Source organism: Gymnoscopelus braueri (genome assembly GCF_963280865.1).
Source record: "Gymnoscopelus braueri genome assembly, chromosome: 19".
Classification (NCBI taxonomy): Eukaryota; Metazoa; Chordata; class Actinopteri; order Myctophiformes; family Myctophidae; genus Gymnoscopelus; species Gymnoscopelus braueri.
The window spans coordinates 18,447,198-18,466,932 of NC_137621.1; the positions used below are offsets into that span (position 1 = coordinate 18,447,198).

Consider the following 19,735-nt stretch of genomic DNA (forward strand, 5'->3'; position numbering starts at 1 on the left):
ATCTTTGCTGTCGGGCAGAAACCAGCTAACTCCATTTTTTAGCTTTTTAATTTGTTTTCATAAATCCGTGCTATATTGAACACCCTTTTCGTCTGTGTGTTGGTTAAAAAAATATTGAACCTATGAAAGGTATTAAAAAGCGCTTCTGACAAAACCAGCTAACTCCATTGGATCCTCGAGTTAGCTGGTTTTGCTGACTCCAGGGTTCACACCCTTTTGACCTCCAACCTCAATGTGAGCTTGGAGGTCCATTCAGCTGTTCTTATCAATGATGAACAAAACCTCCTAAATTCCACTTTTTGTTTTGTTTTTTCATTTCCGGAAAAATGAACATTTTGGAGTTAGCTGGTTTCTGCCCGACATCAGAGATATAATATTTGTGCATATCTGTCAAAAGGATAAAATATGAAAAATCTTGAGAGCTTATTTCATTGCGATCTTAGCAACTCCCATAGGTTGGTTGTGGCGTCTGTCCAGCAAAGAGAGAAACTGAGAGGGAAAGCGTGTTCCTCTGTATGCGTTAACGGCCTCCTGGTGAAACTCCTCACTGTTAGGTGAAAAGAAGTGGCTGGCGACTCCATGTGTATTGGAGGAGACATGTGGTTGTTTACACCCTCCCCAAGACCAACAGTAGGGGTTTGCAGTGACAGGGACTATAGCCACGGGGGGAGAGATTGGCAATGACTAAATTGGGGAGGAAAAATTGCTGTGTAGGAGGTCCACCGCAGACTAAGAGAGACTTGTCTCTCTGTTTTTTAGAGAGAAACCCTTTTTCTCTCTCTGTCTCCATCTCTTGCCCTCTGTAATGAGGGCGAGAGAGCATTCAATCAACAACGTTATGAGAAAAAGAGGGACCAGGGCCCCCTGTTCTCTCCAAGCCCCCACATCTTCCCTCTTGAACTTGTCCTTCCCAGACCTCCCATTACATCTCCCATTCCACAGGCATTAATCTGACATCCATCCAGAGGCCAGCGCTTGCGCTTATTTACTTTTTATTAGCACCGATCAAACAGGAACACTTGTTAATGACCAACCAAAACCAGAGACGCAGTGAAAGAAAAAAGGAGCGAGAGAGAACAGATGCGCTGCTCTTTGCCAACATTTCCTTTCCATTTCCAGTTTCTCATGGCGATTTGATAGAGACGTCACGCCGATTTGAACATTTCTGATTCATCGAGGTTGACTTCGCCTTCATCGTTCATCCTGCCACAGCTATGGCGTGATGGAATCTATTAAGGTTGGGCAGCAGTGTGGTTCATCAGGACTGAACAGACCTAACGGAGAGAAATAAATCCAAGTATCTGTCCCATGGTCGAGGGCAATTCGCCAGCTAGTTGGAGGCGCTTGGGTAAAAGATCTGTGTTGCGCAGCTTAATAAGATACATGCTAAGCCTGTTTTATTATGCGGTATGTACTGTACCAAGGCATGTCATCCTTTGGCAGCGGCCCTCGTGGTGAATATGTCACAGAGAACATGAGATTATGGAGGAATGCAGGCCTGTTTTGAATGTGTGTTCACTCCTCCGCCATCAGCGTCTTGCAGAAGGACGTAAAGACAAGAGATCGTCCGACCACAGACATGTACATGAACGCGCTGTCTTGTGACAAGAGCACTGAAAAACATGTTCTAAATTAAGAGTTAATGAAGCAGAACAATGAATATGATGTAACACTGGCAGTGTCTTAATCAAAGAGTTTCCCGATGTTTCACATCTGCTACAGGACAGGATAACAACTTATACAAAGACTGTTGTAGTGTTACAATAGAAACTCCACATGAATGCACAGCTGAGACTCAGGAAACAACTCAAAGCTGGTACATTAGTTTTGTTTCTTGAGGGAGTAAATATGTGCTTTGTATCTGTACTCTGTACAGTGCGTGCGTGCGTGCGTGCGTGCGTGCGTGCGTGCGTGCGTGCGTGCGTGCGTGCGTGCGTATGTTATCTGGCCAATGTGGTTGTCTGATCCCCCTCCACTGGCAGGGACCCGTTATTTACAGGACCCTGGCAGACTGGCAAACATGGCGCATGCCAAACAGACATTCTGCTCTGACTTCTTTTTAAGTTTGCTCTAATCAACCACTGGCACCGGGGCCCAAAGAGAGTGGCTTTTTGTCATCTTTGAATCTCAAAGCAACTTGAAGAATCCATGATGATTAAAGAGTTTTTTTTGTGCCTGGTATGCTTCTGTGGCACCGTTTGGTGCTGCAGCGGTCGGGCAGAAAGCAGACCTCTAGAACGAAAAGATCTTCAAGAGGTCTTGGCTAATGGCTGGAGTGTTGGTTGTGGGGATGGCATGGGGATAAGCGCAGTACCGAGGCTGCCTCCCTCCCAGTCAGGTCCCAGGGGACGACTGGTGTGATTGATGGGCCTGTTGGACCTCTCAATGAGCTTAGCAGAGGAACCCCCCCCCCCACCAACCCCCATGCAGGGTGGTCTGGGGTTGTGATTGTACTAAATTAACAATTAAACATTCTGTCCAGCGGAGGAACCCATTTGACCAGACTCTCTCTCACTGCCTGCTCCCTACTTCCTCTCCCATCACTTTCTCACTCATTTTGCATAAGCTCCTTTCAATTGAATCCCCTCGGTAATGCTCGCCTCTGGACAATGTTGACTTTCGTCTCAGAAAATGGCTTGAATGGATGTTTGTTTAGATTTCAAATTAGGACAGTGCCACCAACCAAGAAGTTCCTAGAAATGTGAATTGCACTTTACGAGTCAGGGGGTCCAAGTAAATATTATTGAACAGTTGCCAGTGGAATGCACAATACGTTTGGCTAGTGAAGGACAATAAATGAGTGAGGGAGGGGTGGCTAAGCCTGTCTTTGACTTGGCCTAGATGCACAAGTCTCTGTTTGTGTGCTTAGTGGATACAGGCTGGCTGTAGTTTGGGCTGTAGGGGGGGACACTAATGATGCACTGCCTGAGGTCGCTCTTGCATGCCACTGACTTGGTAGCTGTGACAACAAACATTTCCATGCTCAGGACCCACAGGAGGATAGGAGTACTCAGCCAAGCAAGATCATACTTACAGTAGACGTATGATTTATAAATGATAAATGTGTCTGGTATTGCATAAAACACTTTTTATAGTTTGATATTGATTAGATTATAGCCTCACATAATTTACTATGACTTTTTTTTTTCTTCAAGCCATGTTAAAGCTACAATCCGACACTTATTTTAATGGACAAAGGTTATTTTAACCAATCTGTATGGTGGAATATATTTAAAAAATCACACCCAGTGTGAAGTGGGCGGTGTGGTCACAGTGGTCATCACAGTGATGGAAGTTCACTTAAAGAAAAGTAATATTGTGGACCAACCATTGTACACCCCTAACTTTAAAAAAAACATAAATGTGTTTTTTTTAAGTGCATAGTCCTATTTATAGGGCTATGCACATGTGTCATGTTTCACTAGCCAATCACAGTCCTGAATAGACTGTGATTGGCCAATCACGGTGCAGGGTTGGGGGGGTGCAATGGGTGGGGGGGGTACAATGGTGGCCAATCACAGTGCAGCGAATGTCGATGTCCAAACCTCACATATAAAAAATCACACCCAAGTGAAGTGGGCGGTGTGGTCACAGTGGTCATCACAGTGATGGAAGTTCACTTAAAGAAAAGTAATATTGTGGACCAACCATTGTACACCCCTAACTTAAAAAAAACACAAAAAATCACACCCTGTGTGAAGTGGGCGGTGTCTTGCTAGCTAATCACAATACTGAATGGAGTCAACCAATCATGTACAAAAAATAAATACATTTATTGCAACACTCTTTATGATGGAAGAAACCATAACTTTAAAAAAAACTAATTTATGTTTTTTTTAAAGTTATGGTTTCTTATATAGGGCTATGCACATGTGTCATGTGACACTGGCCAATCACAGTCCTGAATAGACTGTGATTGGCCAATCACGGTGCAAGGTTAGGCGGGGTACATTTTTGGCCAATCACAGCGCAGGATTTGTTGTACAAATATCCAAACCTCACTTATAGGGGCGGTTTCACCGCCCAAAAAAACATAAATGTGTTTTTTTTAAGTGCATAGTCCTATTTATAGGACTATGCACATGTGTCATGTTTCACTAGCCAATCACAGTCCTGAATAGACTGTGATTGGCCAATCACGGTGCAGGGTTAGGGGGGTACAATGGTGGCCAATCACAGCGCAGGGTTGGGGGGGGTGCAATGGGTGGGGGGGGTACAATGGTGGCCAATCACAGTGCAGCGAATGTCGATGTCCAAACCTCACATATAGGGGCGGTTTCACCGCCCAAAAACTAGCACATCTGTAGTGAAGGTGGTCTCTCAACTCTTCCATTGAGAAGTTTTGACTCTGGTGTCTGGTGACACCGACTAATTGACAATGGCAATAAAGTTATAGGAAGATGGTGCACCAGATTGGATACTGGATGTGCCTCCATCTTTCTTGTAGTTCAGACATAATTGCAATTACCTCTCTCCATCGTTAGAGGACATAAACCTTAACCTTTTCAGACTGAGGTGGTAGTCGGTAATGATGGTAGAAGTCTTCTCCTCCTCGCTAATAAGCTTTATTGAGATTCCTGACCCCCCCCACTGGGCTTACCCTGGCATGTGCGCCCTGCTGTCACTCAGGTCAGACGTTCCCTGATCCCGTCACCGCGGGAGGGTGCGCCCACCACCTTACCACAACAGCTCATTACTCAGAACGGGATTAGGAGGGTGTGGAGATGGGTGAGACGGGCAGACAAGAACAGGGGAGCCCCCTTTCAGTCTGACCCACTTCTGATCTCCCAGGCCTCTGATGCCTCTGCCCTGCCTGGTACAGTCCACGTTAAAACATCCACAGGTCCAGTAGGTCACAGCAAGACCTAACATTGTTGGACGATGGACGATGAAGCCACAAATTAGAATAGGAAAGAAAAAGACTTGGAACGAAGATAGCGGCATGAAGTTACATATTAGTACATTTCTCCTTCTCATACCTTCACCACCTGTACTGCTGTCCTGTTAACACTGAGAGGTCAGTGAACTCACAAGAACCCTTTTGGCAGCTGGAGTAGGAAACCTCAAATCCCCCATCATTCTCTTCAATTAACAGCTTGTCGCCTGCATAGGAAGGAAAGGGAAGATAAATGACAGGGCTTCCCAAACAAACAGTGGCGCAGGACTGGAGACTCTTTGTGCCGGCATGCTGTTGGCTACTGGCGGCCGGTGAGGTAAGAGGTCAGAGGGGTTACAGAGACTGTCAGGACTGTTGGCTTCGTCCACAGTGGCTAGATGGATGGGCCAGGGCGAGGGACTCGTCGTCTGGCCCTATTTGCCCATGTGCGGGCCTTCAGACGGCTAGCCACATCAGCTCAGAGCTCCCTGTCAATCACAGAGAGATCAACAACACTCCATCCAGTCTGCCGTCTCCTGGACCTCCGGTCATAAACACAGTACAGTGGACCTCCCTTTCCTGGACCACTCTGCCAGGGGAAGAATGTGTTTTCTTTGCTAGCAGTACTGTGACCTGAACTGTGAGTTTCTTGTATGATTTGCCTCTGTTCTTAGCCCTGATAGCAGCACGACTTCTTTAGACTCTTTAGACTTATAGGCCCTATTTTAACTATGGAACTTTGTGCCATGTCTTAAAGGGACACTTCACCCAAAAAAAACTTTGTTTCAATGGATTAGTCACCCCATGGAGACTTGAATTCATGGATATTTTTTAGTTTTTGTCTCATTCCTAAGACAATAATTTGATGACCAGCGGACCGGTAGGAGACACATCGAACTCGTTGTGTCTCCTACCGGAACCGCTGCCGGTCATCAAATTATTGTCTTAGGAATGAGACAAAAAAATAAAAAAATATCCATGAATTCAAGTCTCCATGGGGTGACTAATCCATTGATTTTTTTTTGGGTGAAGTGTCCCTTTAACTTGCACCTTGGGGGTGTGTCCATGCCAATTTTACTATCTATAGGGCGCATTATGAGGGCGCAATGTGTTAGCTTAGTCATGGGTGTGTTTTGGGCAGATTGTCGGCTGCCATCACCAAACTAGTTGCGCCTGTCGTAAGGTGCATTCCTTTTTAGGTGGTGGAGACGCACAGAACGCTTTTATAGCGATGAAACCAATGTCCTTGTGCATGAAGTGAAACCACGCAAAATTTAAATCTATGGGAGCAGCATCAATAATGTGATATAATGATGTCAGGAGATGCGGGGGAAACAAAAGCTCTCTGCTCCCCGAAACATCAAAATGAAACAAGAGGTGTCCAAACACATTGCGTGGCCGTTACTGCAGTCAGCCTGTAGCCTAATGTCTCATGTCCAACAGACATCTGTGATATCTTGACATATCATCAACTTAATATTCACATGCTCATTCTCAATTAGGTTATTATACTAAAGCATGCCAATGCCAGTGTGTTCCGTTCCGCCCGTGCACCCTCGGAACTCCAAATAGATGTGAAAAACTACAGAGACAGACAAAGAATGGCACAATGACGCTATAGATTCACTACTACGTTCTGAGAGGTTGGCTATTTCAGAATATTTATCCGCTGCATGAAGATGTCTCTCCCTCTCTCTTTCTTCACAGTGCTCTCCAAAATGCACACTGAACAGAATGGAGAGACATTCTTATGCTTCATTTATACTTGATTGCGTACCTGCTGCTAGAGATGCACCAAAAATATCTGATCTACAAGATCATAACGCATCCCACTGCAACGCGTTGTGAGCTTGTACATCAGATATGTTCAGTGTGCACGGTCGACACCCAACCAAATGAGGCATACGCTCTGTTTCTTTCCATCGCCACTCGTCTAACACTCAGAGTAGCAGCAACCTTTTAATTTTATTTCATAGGATTAACTTGAAGACTCCTAATCCAAACAAGGCGCCCGCTTTGCGCTGGGCGCTAAGTGGTAAAGATACAGTAGGGCCCTTAGTCTTGTTACTTAAATATACTGCTGTGTTAGCTTGTAGGGCTAAAGTTGTTTTGGCTCAAGTAATGGTATGATAGTTTTCATTCCAACCGAGCGCCACTACATGAACTTATGTCACTAATGTTTTACTCCTTACTTGTTGAAGCGTGCTATTTGCATAGATTAGCATGAATCTTGTGCACTTTTGGCTCTGCCTTGCACATGATTGTACAGGTTTAAAATATGAGTGCACTCTTATCTGTGGGGAAAACATAACTTTGTGTCGAGTAGTGCAGAAGGCAATTACAAATAGATGTTTTTATCCAGAGCAACGTATGCCTAATTTATGCTCTGTTGTACGAGGGTGTTACACACTGCAAATAGCTGATCCATAAGCCCAAAATGTGTCACATCCACGACACGTTATGGGCTTGTGGATCGGCTATTTTTGGTACATAACACTGTTGTACGACTAAGAACTAAGTATTTATCAGGCTTTGCAAAGTGCAAGATCGGAGTACGGAGGAGGATGTGGAGAGGCAATTAGTCTTCCTTGCCTCAATCACAGGGTGCATTTTGTCCTTTCAGCATGACATGAGGTGAGACTCTTCATCTAGGTGTACAGTTTCATGTTTGAAACATGGTGACGATGTGTGAATAATCACCCTGTTCCTGTTCGGCACTCAGCTCTGATTACCCCCTACGGAACGAATCACACACGTGCATGCATGCATGCATGCAAACACACACACATGCTCACATGCACACAGATGCTCACCCCTGGCGTTATGATAGTTTGACTGGCCTCTCCTCCTCCTCCGTACAACTAATGGAGCATTGCTGGAGCCTGACCGAGTGTCGAATGAGCAAAATGACATCATGTTTTCAGGCCTCCGTCAGCGAACATACAGTATGGCCGCGCTGGGGCATAAACGGACCGACCGCGTTATTTACTACAGCGCTCCTGTGAACCTCCCAAGTAACCTACTGAAGGACACGCCATGCAGTTACTGCTTTGGTAAAACAGGGGGGGGGGGGGGGCTATCGCTCTCCTTCAAGTCTTACACTCATCATCATTTCTTTCTTATGTGTACTGTTTAAGCGTTGGTCTATTGCTTAAGTAGATTTTTGGTGTGGTTGATGACAAAGGTCATGGCTGCGGCAACGTACTTCCTCCAAATATTTATGACAAATGAACTTTCTCTATGAGTTCACAGGGGTGGGGGGGCGGATGTATAGGTAATATGATTATAAATGACGTCTAGTGTTATTGTTACAGTTTGCTGGATGGCAATACTGTCGTATAAATGTGGTTGATGGGGATCAATTTACGTTCACTTACTCGGGTGTCCCACAGGGCCCAGCTGTGGGTCCCCCCATTTTTCCCCCTGCCAAGATGCTCACATCTGTAAGTTATATGGTCACTTACAGCTGTCCTATTCTCACTCTCCATACATTTCCATTTGAAACAGAGGAATTCTGCTGTATGACAGTCATTTGCTTTGTCTTTTCCTTTTTTTTCTCCGCAGCATATGCAGTGATTGCAAACGGACAAGTTGAATGCCCCAAAGGTTACAAGAGGATGAACCTGACACACTGTCAAGGTAAGCTTTGAGTTATATTGTAAAATAAACTGCTTATACCTGCTCACAGAATGAACCTGTAAGACAAAAATCCTAACCTCACAAAATACTAGCGTAAATCTATGTCAGGAGTGTGATAAAACATACTGTCCATACATTTCCATGTATACACAACCCCCTCAGGGCCTCTATAAAAGTATTCCTTGCCGTATGTCTAGCCCCGATGGGAACCAGGTCAAGGCTACAATTAGCCCTGTCCTGGGTCAGAGTTCATCAGTCAGTAAGCCCCCGGGGTGGCTGTTTTAATTGGTCTGTGGGGTTCTGAGTGGAGAATGGTACAGCAAGCTATGATTATGGTACATGCGGCTCCCAGTAGTTTTGTGGGAAGCTTTGTCAGAAAACCTTTTGTTTAACAGTTTGTTACTTAACTTTCTCACTAAATCGGTCAGCGGAGGCACAACTGCACGAGTTCCAGCTCACCCATCCGTCTGTGTGAAAAACAAGGCTGTCCTTAACCGCCTTATCCACAGGCTTCTGGGAGCTGGCCGGTGGTCTCATGCAGAGACAACCCACATACTGTTCACTTTATAAACAGTGAAATCCTCATCGTCACTTTATCCTTTCGTAACTCAGAGAGAACGTATACAAATGGAACCAAATGGAACCTTACAGGTTCCATTTGGTTCCATTTGTATTTTGTACACTCTCAGGGCCCTATGTTCGCCAGTGCCTTACCCATTAAACCTAAACTTCTTTAATTTTTTTTACTATTTTTAAAAACATTTAAAAAAAATTCAAATAGCCAATCTACAAGCTCACAACGTGTCGATGTAGATCGGCTATTAGAACTAAGAAGTTTAGAGATAATGGGTAAGGCACTGCCGAAAATAGGGCCCTCAGAGTTAAATTAACACTGAAGTTTTAGAATTTATTGAAAGGATAGCCCCATGAGATGTACAGTATCATCTAATTTTCTATGTTGTTATAATAGATACAAATACAAAACTAGAAAAAGTGCTCCTCGGCGCACAGGTCTCCACCAGGTCAGGTAGGTTATTGTGTGCCAGCAATGTTGGGAATGCGCCAATCAGGATGGAATATGAAAAATTGGACGGAACGGTTTTGATCACTTGACTATAAAGATAATGTGTATCGATTTGTGTGATATTTGGACACATTTTGTAGGAGTAATATAACATTTTGTTTGTGCAAAAATCGGCCTCCTGGTGGCGCTATAATAGGGCAATGTTAAAATGGTGGTATTTGTTCCTAAATGTAGTGCAAATGTGCGTGCAAAGTTTCACCACAATCGGACGCTGCGTTCATGATTTGCGGCATTTTTTCAAAACTTTGGAAGCCAATCTTAGTCAATCAGGATGGAATATGAAAAATCGGAAAGACCCGTTTCGTTTCATGACTAGACTAGAGATTCTGTGTACTGATTTGCGTGATGTTTGGACAAAATCTGTAGGAGTACTGTCAAAAAATGTGTTTAGCAAAAATCAGTCTGCTGGTGGCGCTATAACAGGCCCATGTGAACATTTTGGGGTAGAGGTTCTGCTCTGGCATCCAGGGAGTGTGTGTGCACAGTTTGGCTGCAATCCAGCCAACGGTGCCGGAGATTAGCTGTTCACAGACGGAACCACACACACACACACACACAAACACACGGACAGACGAACGGACAATGTGCAAAACATAATGCATGTCTTTCGGCCTGGCGGAGACAATAACAGAAACTAAAACATTATATAACAAACATACAGTACAAATACACAGATAGCTTGTTCTCCCTCTCCCACCCACACTCCAAGTCCTCAGCTGTTGCAAAAAAAAAGAAATAATTGGATGCAATACAATGACCTGGATAATAAATCCATTACATCAGCATGAGCAGTTTATCTTGTGCTCTAAGTGCACACAAATTAAAAGCATAAACAGGTTGTTTTAAGCAAAAATGAAGATGTCCTGAAAGAGTGGAAAGACATACTGTAATAGATCTCAGAAAAAGAGCGAGATTATTCCAGTCAGATGGAGCTTTGTATTGGAATGACCTGTGTCCGACTTCTTTGAAACTTCTGGGAACAATGAAAAAGGACTGAGGATTTTACTGTGTAGACAGACATGCAGTGGGGGCGAGTTTGGATGATTAGTTTATCATTGACAGTATCATAGCATATTGGAATTAGCTGCATTGATAGGAAAATTTGTACTGGCGCTAAAACCTTGGCGTGGAGACACATGGCAATAGCAGCACACATCATCTGTGAACAGTAACATGATGAAAACTAATGCAAACACTGGGAATAACAAAACAGAACTTTTTTTCTGACAATAATAGTTTTTATTGTACTGGGGATGATAACTAAGATTTATGAGTACATCTTGGTACCCAGTGACTTGACCAATGATGTCATAATCATAAAGTTTACTCAGGCCTATGGACTGTAACAACATAAACGGCTTGATGGACAGCTTTGACTCGCTCAGTGACAGGACTCATCCACAAGTTCAGCAAGTTCAACCAGTTCCCTTGTCTGCACAGTGTGAGGGGCCTGTCCATTTGTCTCAGAAATACGATGGAATTAGAGCTATTAAGCTTGGAAATTCTTTAGCACTCCATAACTTTTTTTTTAATCAAAAGTGAATAAATAAATAAATAAGAGCTGTGGACAAGGACACATTCTGTGCCGTCCAAAATGGTGTCAAGAGTTGCCAGTGAGTAATTTATCTTTCTTTTATTCGTGCTTGCTTTTTTATGATCGCTTCAAGATGTTCCCTCCTTCCAGTCGCTCGTTTCTTGAATTCCGAAAAGCAAAGCTGACAGTTACCCACAATATTTACTGGCCAGCTTTAAAGTCTGTGTCCCCATTCAGCTGCTGCTCTATTTCCAAAAAATATTTTTAATTTCAGTTCTCAGAACAAATGCCAAGGAGGCAAAAATCAGATTTTTCTGGTATTCCGTCACTATTATCAAGATGGTGTCCAGCCTGCCAAACCATGGCTCTTATCCTGAATTGCTTGTATTGTGTTTTACTGGAGCAGAACTGGTCTCATATCCTGTGTCCGAGCTCTGTGTCTGAGAATAGGCATGATTCATCCTGCACCATACAGTACAAGCAACCCTCTTTCTCTCTGATCTGGCCTCTGTGGCGTCTGTACCAAGATAAGACGCCCCGTCAGATTTGCGCACAGCTGTCTGACCTCAGGACCAGACCCCTTATCTTCAGAATGCTGCACAGATACAATGTCAACTAAGTTGTCCATGTCGCTACTTGTTAAATGAAAGTACAGGCATGATTACAGTACACTGCCCCCTAGGCTGTGTCTACTGTCAGTGATAGTAATGCGCTGTCTGGGGCAGGTCAGATTACACAGCTAAATACTGAGTGTTAATTAAACTTTTTAAGTGTAAAATTGATTCTAGCAGAGTTAAATTAACACTCTGGACCTTACATTGTGCTAATTAACACCACGTCAAGGTGTAAGTGAGTTCTGTGGCAGTGGCCGTTTGGGAACCCGGAAGTTTCCAGGTTCAATACACAGCTCTTTGTGGCGAAGTGTCCTTGAGCAAGACACTGAACCCCTAATTGCTGCCTATGAGGGTGGTTCCTTGAATGGTTTGCTCCACCGTCTGTGTGTGAATGTGTATGAACGCACATTGTAAAGCCCTTTGGATCAAGGCACTATAGAAATACAGACCATTTACCATTTTTAACTTCAAAGAATAGACAAAGTTCTACATTACTCTGGATTCATGTTTGTATTGCATCCAATGAATATATAGCCTGTACCACACACACATTACTGTAGTGACATTCATCATATTTAATACTACGTTATTGGCCAGTGGTGCGTTGAGACCTAGACCGGTCCTTTATTGTGGTTTTGATGGAGAGCACGGTCATTAAGTTGCGGTCAAGACATTGCTTGCTCACTGAGAAACACGCTGCTTCTCCCATTAATTGCAGTTTTGGCAAGATATTGAAAAGTAGCTCCCTGTATTCACAAATCATCAAACGGATGCTTTTTTACCTTGTGAGTTATGCTTCATGTCTGGTTTGAGACTTTAAAAGTATCAGTCTTGTAAGAGAAGAATCCTTACACTGTTACTCCCTACGACTATTACAGCCAATGCACTCCAACACGGTTCAACATAATCCTGTGTATCACAGAACCACATGAGATACTGGCTGGCTGTTCCCTTTATAATGTCCATAAATAATTCCAGTGTTTATGTGGCTCCTGGTTGCTCCAGAAGTGAGGGGCGGCCCAGGGTCGCGCGAGGTCGTGGCAGACAGGTTGTCATTTTAACCAGAGTTGGGAGACTCTTTTTGAACGTGGTGAAGTCACCATTACGCATCATTACCACAATAAAAACAAGCATCATGCAGTGGAGTGGGGCTCAGACGGATGGCCGCGGGGTTCCAAACGTTGGGGCCCTGGCTGCGGGGGTCGCGTGTCTACGCCAGAACGACCGGCCGTTAACGTTGCAACAACGAGCGCTGTTGAAAGTAGCGCTGATCATAACGAGCTGTCATGGAAGTCACTCTCAATTACTGTACACCAGTCCACTCAGTAAAATCCTTAGTTTTTTATTGTACTGTAACTCTGACAGTATGCAGATAGAACCAAATGGACCCCTATGGGTCCATTCCATTTGGTTCCATCTGTACACTCTCAGAGTTAAAGACAACAATAGCACTATTCTGGGACTCAGCCATGTGATGGAGGCTGAGCCCCAACTCTGACCTGAACTTTGACCCGAAAGCATGCTGCTTAAACTAAGCTCAAGTCCCTGTGGTCTCCACACATGCTGTTGATCCAGACTTGTGCTGTCTGAAGAACAACCAGTTACATCTCCCCCAAGAGATCCTCGCCGGTCATAATGCATGCAGCCATGACAGCACTTGTCTATTGCATTTTCTTTATGTTCCCCATGGATCTCCTAAACAGGAAACAGTGCGAGGCCACTTTGCTTATAATGTAGCACGCCTGTTTAGATTGTCACTAACATCGGGGCTGAGGGCAGGGTCATTACAAGGTCAGGCTCGGCCTTGAACTGGTTCCTCCTTCGATTCTTCTCCAAGTGTGTGTGGTGTTCAGTACGCACGCACGCACGCATGCGCACACACACACACACACACACACACACACACACACACACACACACACACACACACACACACACACACACACACACACACACACACACACACACACACACACACACACACAAGAATGGAGACACTCCCTAGATTAGCTTCAGTCCCAGGATTTATCAGACTCAAATCCTTTCCATTATAAGCTCACATTTTCCAGCAGGAGGCAAAACAGCAAAACAAGAGCAGATTAATTGGAATTCTGGGAAATTTGTGGTGGCAGGCTGTCAGGTTCCAGTCGTCACAGCAATGGACCGAAGGCCTAACGATTTGCTCTCTGTAGAACAACAAACTTTCCCTGGTCCTGGAGTGATGGCATGACTAAGCACCTCAAATATGTCCTATGCACCTGACTGGCACAGCTGGCTAGCTGCTGATTAGCTTGCTTACCTTGGTTTGGCCAAGTGACTCTGGCTCCTCTGTAGGCTAGCTCCACACACACGCCACACAAAGGAAAAACTCTTCGGGCCCTCTGTCCCTTGACATAAACTAAAGATGCTTTTACCTTTGGAGGAAATAAAAATACTAATCGAAAACATCCAGCTGTTTCCTTTCCTCAATGTCCTGCTTTTCCAGACAAGGTTACCACATCTTTGAGAGTTCATAACATTTGTCAACATATCAAAACGTTTTTGTAATTGTGTGTGCATATTGCGGTTCACTGGGGATGTGTCTCCGTCATGTCATCACCCCATCCTGCTTTTAAGTATTGTACAACTCAAATAAAAGTTTCCATCTTTCATCGCTACGTAGCAGCTGGTGGTTGTATTAACCTCTCGTATTGTGACACTGTCACCTTTCAAGGTGGAAAAGAATACTTCAAAAGTTACTTCATCCATCATTGTTGCTGGTCTGCAAGCTTAAAACCACCTGGATTCGAACCTGTGTCTCCTGTGTGGAAAACCAAATATCTACCGCTCATGCAAAGGGGTATCCCCCTTGACCAAAGGAGATATTAGAGGGTTATTTCTACAGTACATGCTGTACATTACATTGATATTTACCTAGTATAATTAAGTCTGATTCGATCTTTGTTGTCCGGGCCCATACAGGGCAACTTGACAACATCACATTTCCATAAACTCAACAATTACGACATATTTCACAGATATTAATGAGTGTCTGATGCCTGGGATCTGCAAGAACGCTGAATGTCTCAACACTAAAGGGAGCTACCGGTGCACCTGCAAACCAGGCTCCATGCTGGACCCAGCACGAAGCCACTGTGTCTGTAAGTACTACTCCTCTTGTCTATGCCCGTGTAATCAAGGCCGTGTTCAACCTTTTGGGTACACATGTACAATGTGTGGGTTCTTTTGCACATATCTTCTGATGCATATTATAGCGGTAAACTATAATATTTAAGCACACCACACACACACTGGCACCTGACACTAGGGGTGGGACGATATGGGTATCTCACGATACGATATCTGTGGCGATATTAGGCCCTCGATAACGATAATATCACGATATTCGATATATTGCGATATATTGCGATATCACGATATATTGCATGAAATTTCACCTACGATATATCACGATAGTCCTTGTATTCAATTCATAAACACTTAAAATAGCACCAAACAGTTCAAAATCATCATTACACAAATACAGAGTCGGAAAAACAACGTATCACAAACTAAAAAAAATATATAGATTTTTTTCGGCAGTATATCGATTATTTATCGCGGGAGAAAGTATCGCGATATATCGCGATAACGATATATCGTCCCACCCCTACCTGACACTGTACAATTAAAATTGCCCCAAACAAAATATGCACACATAATGTACTGTACATACTCATATACTGTATATATGTACTGTAAATATATGCTTATACTGCACACATTATGTATATAATATTTAGAAGTAGGATCCATGCTCACAGCAACTTCAAAGAACCTAAAAGTGTGCTATGATTAATGTACTGTTATTCTTAATTATGTATTTGTTATTGTTGTTATTGCTGCTACAATGTTGAGGAACTAAAACCAAAGAACTTTACTCTTCTGTACTGGTATATAAGATGTAACAAGTAATCAGTGATTCTCAGTGGGTTATTGGGACCACCAGGGGCCCTTGAGGAGGTTCCAGGGGGTCCCCAGCTAAATTTGTTAATATAGCGTCACTTTAAACCTATGTACGGTACATTGGCTATTTAAAAATAACCAATCTACAAGCTCACAACGTGTCGCATTGCGATGCCTTGTGTGCTTGCAGATCTGATATTTTCAAACAATCTTGAAAAAAAATGAAACTTTAGATTATTTTAAAAACATTTTAACAACACAAATCTCGTACGAGAGTCCCTGGCACAAAATATTTTTTCAGATGTCGGTCAAATACATGGGGTCCTTGACGTACAAGTTTGAGAACCACTGAAATGAAGCATAGCGTTAGTTCATGCAGGACACTGAAGTTTTGCACGCCAAAGCTGTAGTCACTAGTCAGCTGATGTGAACATCAGCTTTCTATTCCCCATTCACAGCGCTGCTGGTCATTATTTCACATATTCATACTCCAATCACAGCTCACGCATTAGCAAAGAGGTTCCTTTAAATACTTGCTGCCTGACCATTTCTGCTAGCTGCCTCCTCCACCTTTTGATTAGAGTCTGGCATAGGCTCAAATACCTGTGATTATCTTTTATATCTGCTAATTCAATCTAATATGTCAATGTATTGCTTATTGTTTGATATTGTATCCATATGGGGGTTTTGCTTAGCATTCCCTGATTTTGCTTAGCATGCTGCTTTGACAAAATTCAGGGAATAATCTCCAAGAGCGGAGCCTTTAACGCCAAACTTAACTGTATTCCATTTATTGCAATAAATCAAATCAAATCAAATCAAATCAAACTTTATTTATATAGCACATTTACATCGACAGGTCGAACCAAAGTGCTTCACATTACAGAGCATAGTAGCATAGACAGGCAATGAATTAAATAGAATTAAAAGCGAAAGAGTAAAAATGAGTCTTTAGTAGGGACTTGAAGGCCGTCAAAGACCGAGCAGTGCGAACATGGAGAGGCAGGGCGTTCCAGAGGTTGGGACCGGCCACGGCGAACGCACGAGCTCCTCTGGTCCTGAAGTGTGTGTCAGGCACAACCAGGAGAGACTGATTGGCCGATCTCAGGGCTCTTGTTGGGGCGTATGGAATGATCAATTGAGCTAGATATGGAGGAGACAGGTCATTTTGGGCTTTAAAAACAAACACTAAAATCTTAAAATCAATTCTGAAGTGGACAGGGAGCCAGTGGAGGGAGGCGAGGACTGGGGTGATATGGTCCCGTCTATTGGTGTTGGTGAGGAGGCGGGCGGCGGCATTTTGCACAAGCTGAAGACGCCGGATAGCGGACTGATCAATGCCTACATAGAGAGCATTACAGTAGTCTAATCTAGTTAAAATAAAAGCGTGGATGACTCTCTCGAGGTCGATACGGGGCAGATAGGCCTTTGCCCTGGCTAGAAGCCTAAGCTGAAAGAAGCTAGCCTTGACCACGGAGCTAATATGCTTGTCGAATTTGAGTTTATTGTCAAAGGTGACAATAAACCAATAAATGGTTAAATCTACTTTGACGTGAGTGTTTCTGATTGAAATAAGAAAACTTGAATCTTGAACGCGGTGAACTCTTTCCTCAGCGGACAAGGCGGTGTCAGAGGAGAGGGCGCTGTGCTACCGATCGACGTCAGCGGGCGGCTGCTCCCTGCCCCTCGGCCAGCACATCACCAAGCAGATCTGCTGTTGCAGCCGTGTGGGCAAAGCCTGGGGCACAGGGTGTGAACGCTGCCCTCTACCAGGATCAGGTACAGTCACCTGCAGTCAGGCCCACTCTCCTCTCGCTGTACTTGTACTGTATGTGTCTTCCCTTCTGCCTTTAACCTTTTCCACCATAACCTCTGCTTTGCACTCTCTGAAAAAAAATGTGTCAAAAATAATGAAATCAGGAATGTTTGAACTGGTGAAATGTAGCTTGATCGTACAATAGCCTACTTGTTGAAATGCAGTTTGTGGGGTTCAATGTTTGTGCAGATGTAACACACACCACAATGTGTGGTGTGTGTGATGGTTACAAATCAATCAGTCGATCAGCTTTATTTGTTTAGATACAGGGTCCATTGAAAACATACACAACATAAAACGCAATACATCAATAAAAAAACACACAAACACAATAAAATACCAAAGGTTACATGAGGCAATTATCCCAGTGTTTCCACAGAAACACATAACACAAGCATACCAACTACTCAAAATGGCAATAAAATGTTCACACTTCAGTCACCACTCTGCTCCAGGCGTCTCTAAGCAGTTCCAAATCACCAATTTTATTTGATGTGGAAAGAGTCCAACAACATAACCGTTTTCATATTTTCGAGGCTACATAATAGCAGGAGTCAGTCTTGTGTTATCACTCCAGTCCCCATAGAGAAGCCCCACTAATAAAGCAGCCATGCTTCACAGCATATTTAAAGAGCTTGGCCAAGTGAAACACGGGAAGTTGTTGTCATCTTCTTGTTTTTTGCTCTGATCTAACCTTCAAAGTCTCTGAGAGAAAGAGGGAGGTTCTGTACAGTGCCCACTTTGGCCAGCGATTCATGAAGGTTGTCATAGATCAGATATCAGAGACATGTCTTTGTAGATACTCGCCCACAAACACGTACGGACACACACGCACACACACACCCCCACACACACACACACACACACACACACACACACACACACACACACACACACACACACACACACACACACACACACACACACACACACACACACACGTTTGTATTAGCCACAAAAAAAAAAAGTAGCTGATCTACAAGCGCACAACACATTGCATCACAACGCAACATGCTGTGAGTTTGTAGACCTGCTATTTTGCCATACGACACCTCCACACAACGAAATATAAATCAGTCGTAACTCCTACCCTCCTAGCTTAATTAAAAAACTGACTTGTGTTTCTAGAATGGTCAAACAACTGAAAACAAACATACATACACTGCAATACAAATTTGAAGTAAAAAGAGCTTACCTTTCTGCGTTGCTCCAACTCATTTGGATGGTCACTCTGTGCCGCACATCAACGCTCCTAAATAGAACCGAGCTCTGAAAGACTCAACAGAATCAACAGGTATTGATGTGATCACTTGACGGCTGCAGTGTGTCTACAGCCGTTGTAAACGTTTGTGTAAGCGTTTGATGACGCCGGTGTCTTGCTCTTTCAGTGTGTAAGGGCCTCAACCCTTAACCCCAACCCCTAACCCCAACCTCTAAATGCCTAAACCTGACCTAAACCCCAACCTGAATATTTTACTAATTGTAAGCTAGTATAGAACTGTAAACAACTTAACTATACTGTATAAACAAACATCTTGTGCAGACCATGAAATTGCCCTCACAATGTCTATTGGTGGGTACATTTGGCCCTCACAAGTATAGTAATACACGCACACGCACACGCGCACGCACGCACGCACGCACGCACGCACGCACGCACGCACGCACGCACGCACGCACGCACGCACGCACGCACGCACGCACGCACGCACGCACGCACGCACGCACGCACGCACGCACGCACGCACGCACGCACGCACGCACGCACGCACACACCAGCTAGCCTGATTACTTGGATGCTGGTTTTTGTATGGGCTGCCGCTGGACAAGCTGTTAGAGCCATGTTCTGTACAAAGTGGTCAGGCTCATTACTGTGGACTTGGTAACAGGAGCTCATTGACTCACATTCCAGCATTATTCCAGCAGGTCTGATGTGGTTCCTGGTCATATATAGCCCCCATTTCCCTCCACATTCGAGTCATCACTCAGTATCCTATCATATCCACGCTTCCTGCATTCACACATGCACTTACAGTGACCACATATCTGTCATTACGCGTATCTATATTCCAGCCCCGGGCCGTTATTGGCAGGGAATGGCTCCTTTCAGGTCAGGTAGGGGACACAGTGCTTCTCGGAGGTAATGGATTCACCATCGCTGAGTTTTGTTGGGCCGAGACACAAAGAGGTGCAATCTGCTTCCTTTTATCTCCACGGAAAATCCTCC

The 19,735-nt window shown here is 44.0% G+C and overlaps 1 protein-coding gene across 2 annotated transcripts in view; it reads left to right on the top strand.

Annotated features, from left to right (window-relative positions):
* The window catches only part of LOC308075284 (latent-transforming growth factor beta-binding protein 2-like), a 130,035-nt gene that overhangs the window by 70,123 nt on the left and 40,177 nt on the right, over window positions 1-19,735 (top strand). For both annotated transcript variants that reach the window (XM_080415039.1, XM_080415040.1), the window contains exons 9-11: window positions 8,441-8,515; window positions 14,765-14,887; window positions 17,307-17,471. In XM_080415039.1, coding sequence (XP_080271165.1) covers window positions 8,441-8,515; window positions 14,765-14,887; window positions 17,307-17,471 — 363 coding nt within the window. The remainder of the gene's footprint in view (window positions 1-8,440; window positions 8,516-14,764; window positions 14,888-17,306; window positions 17,472-19,735) is intronic.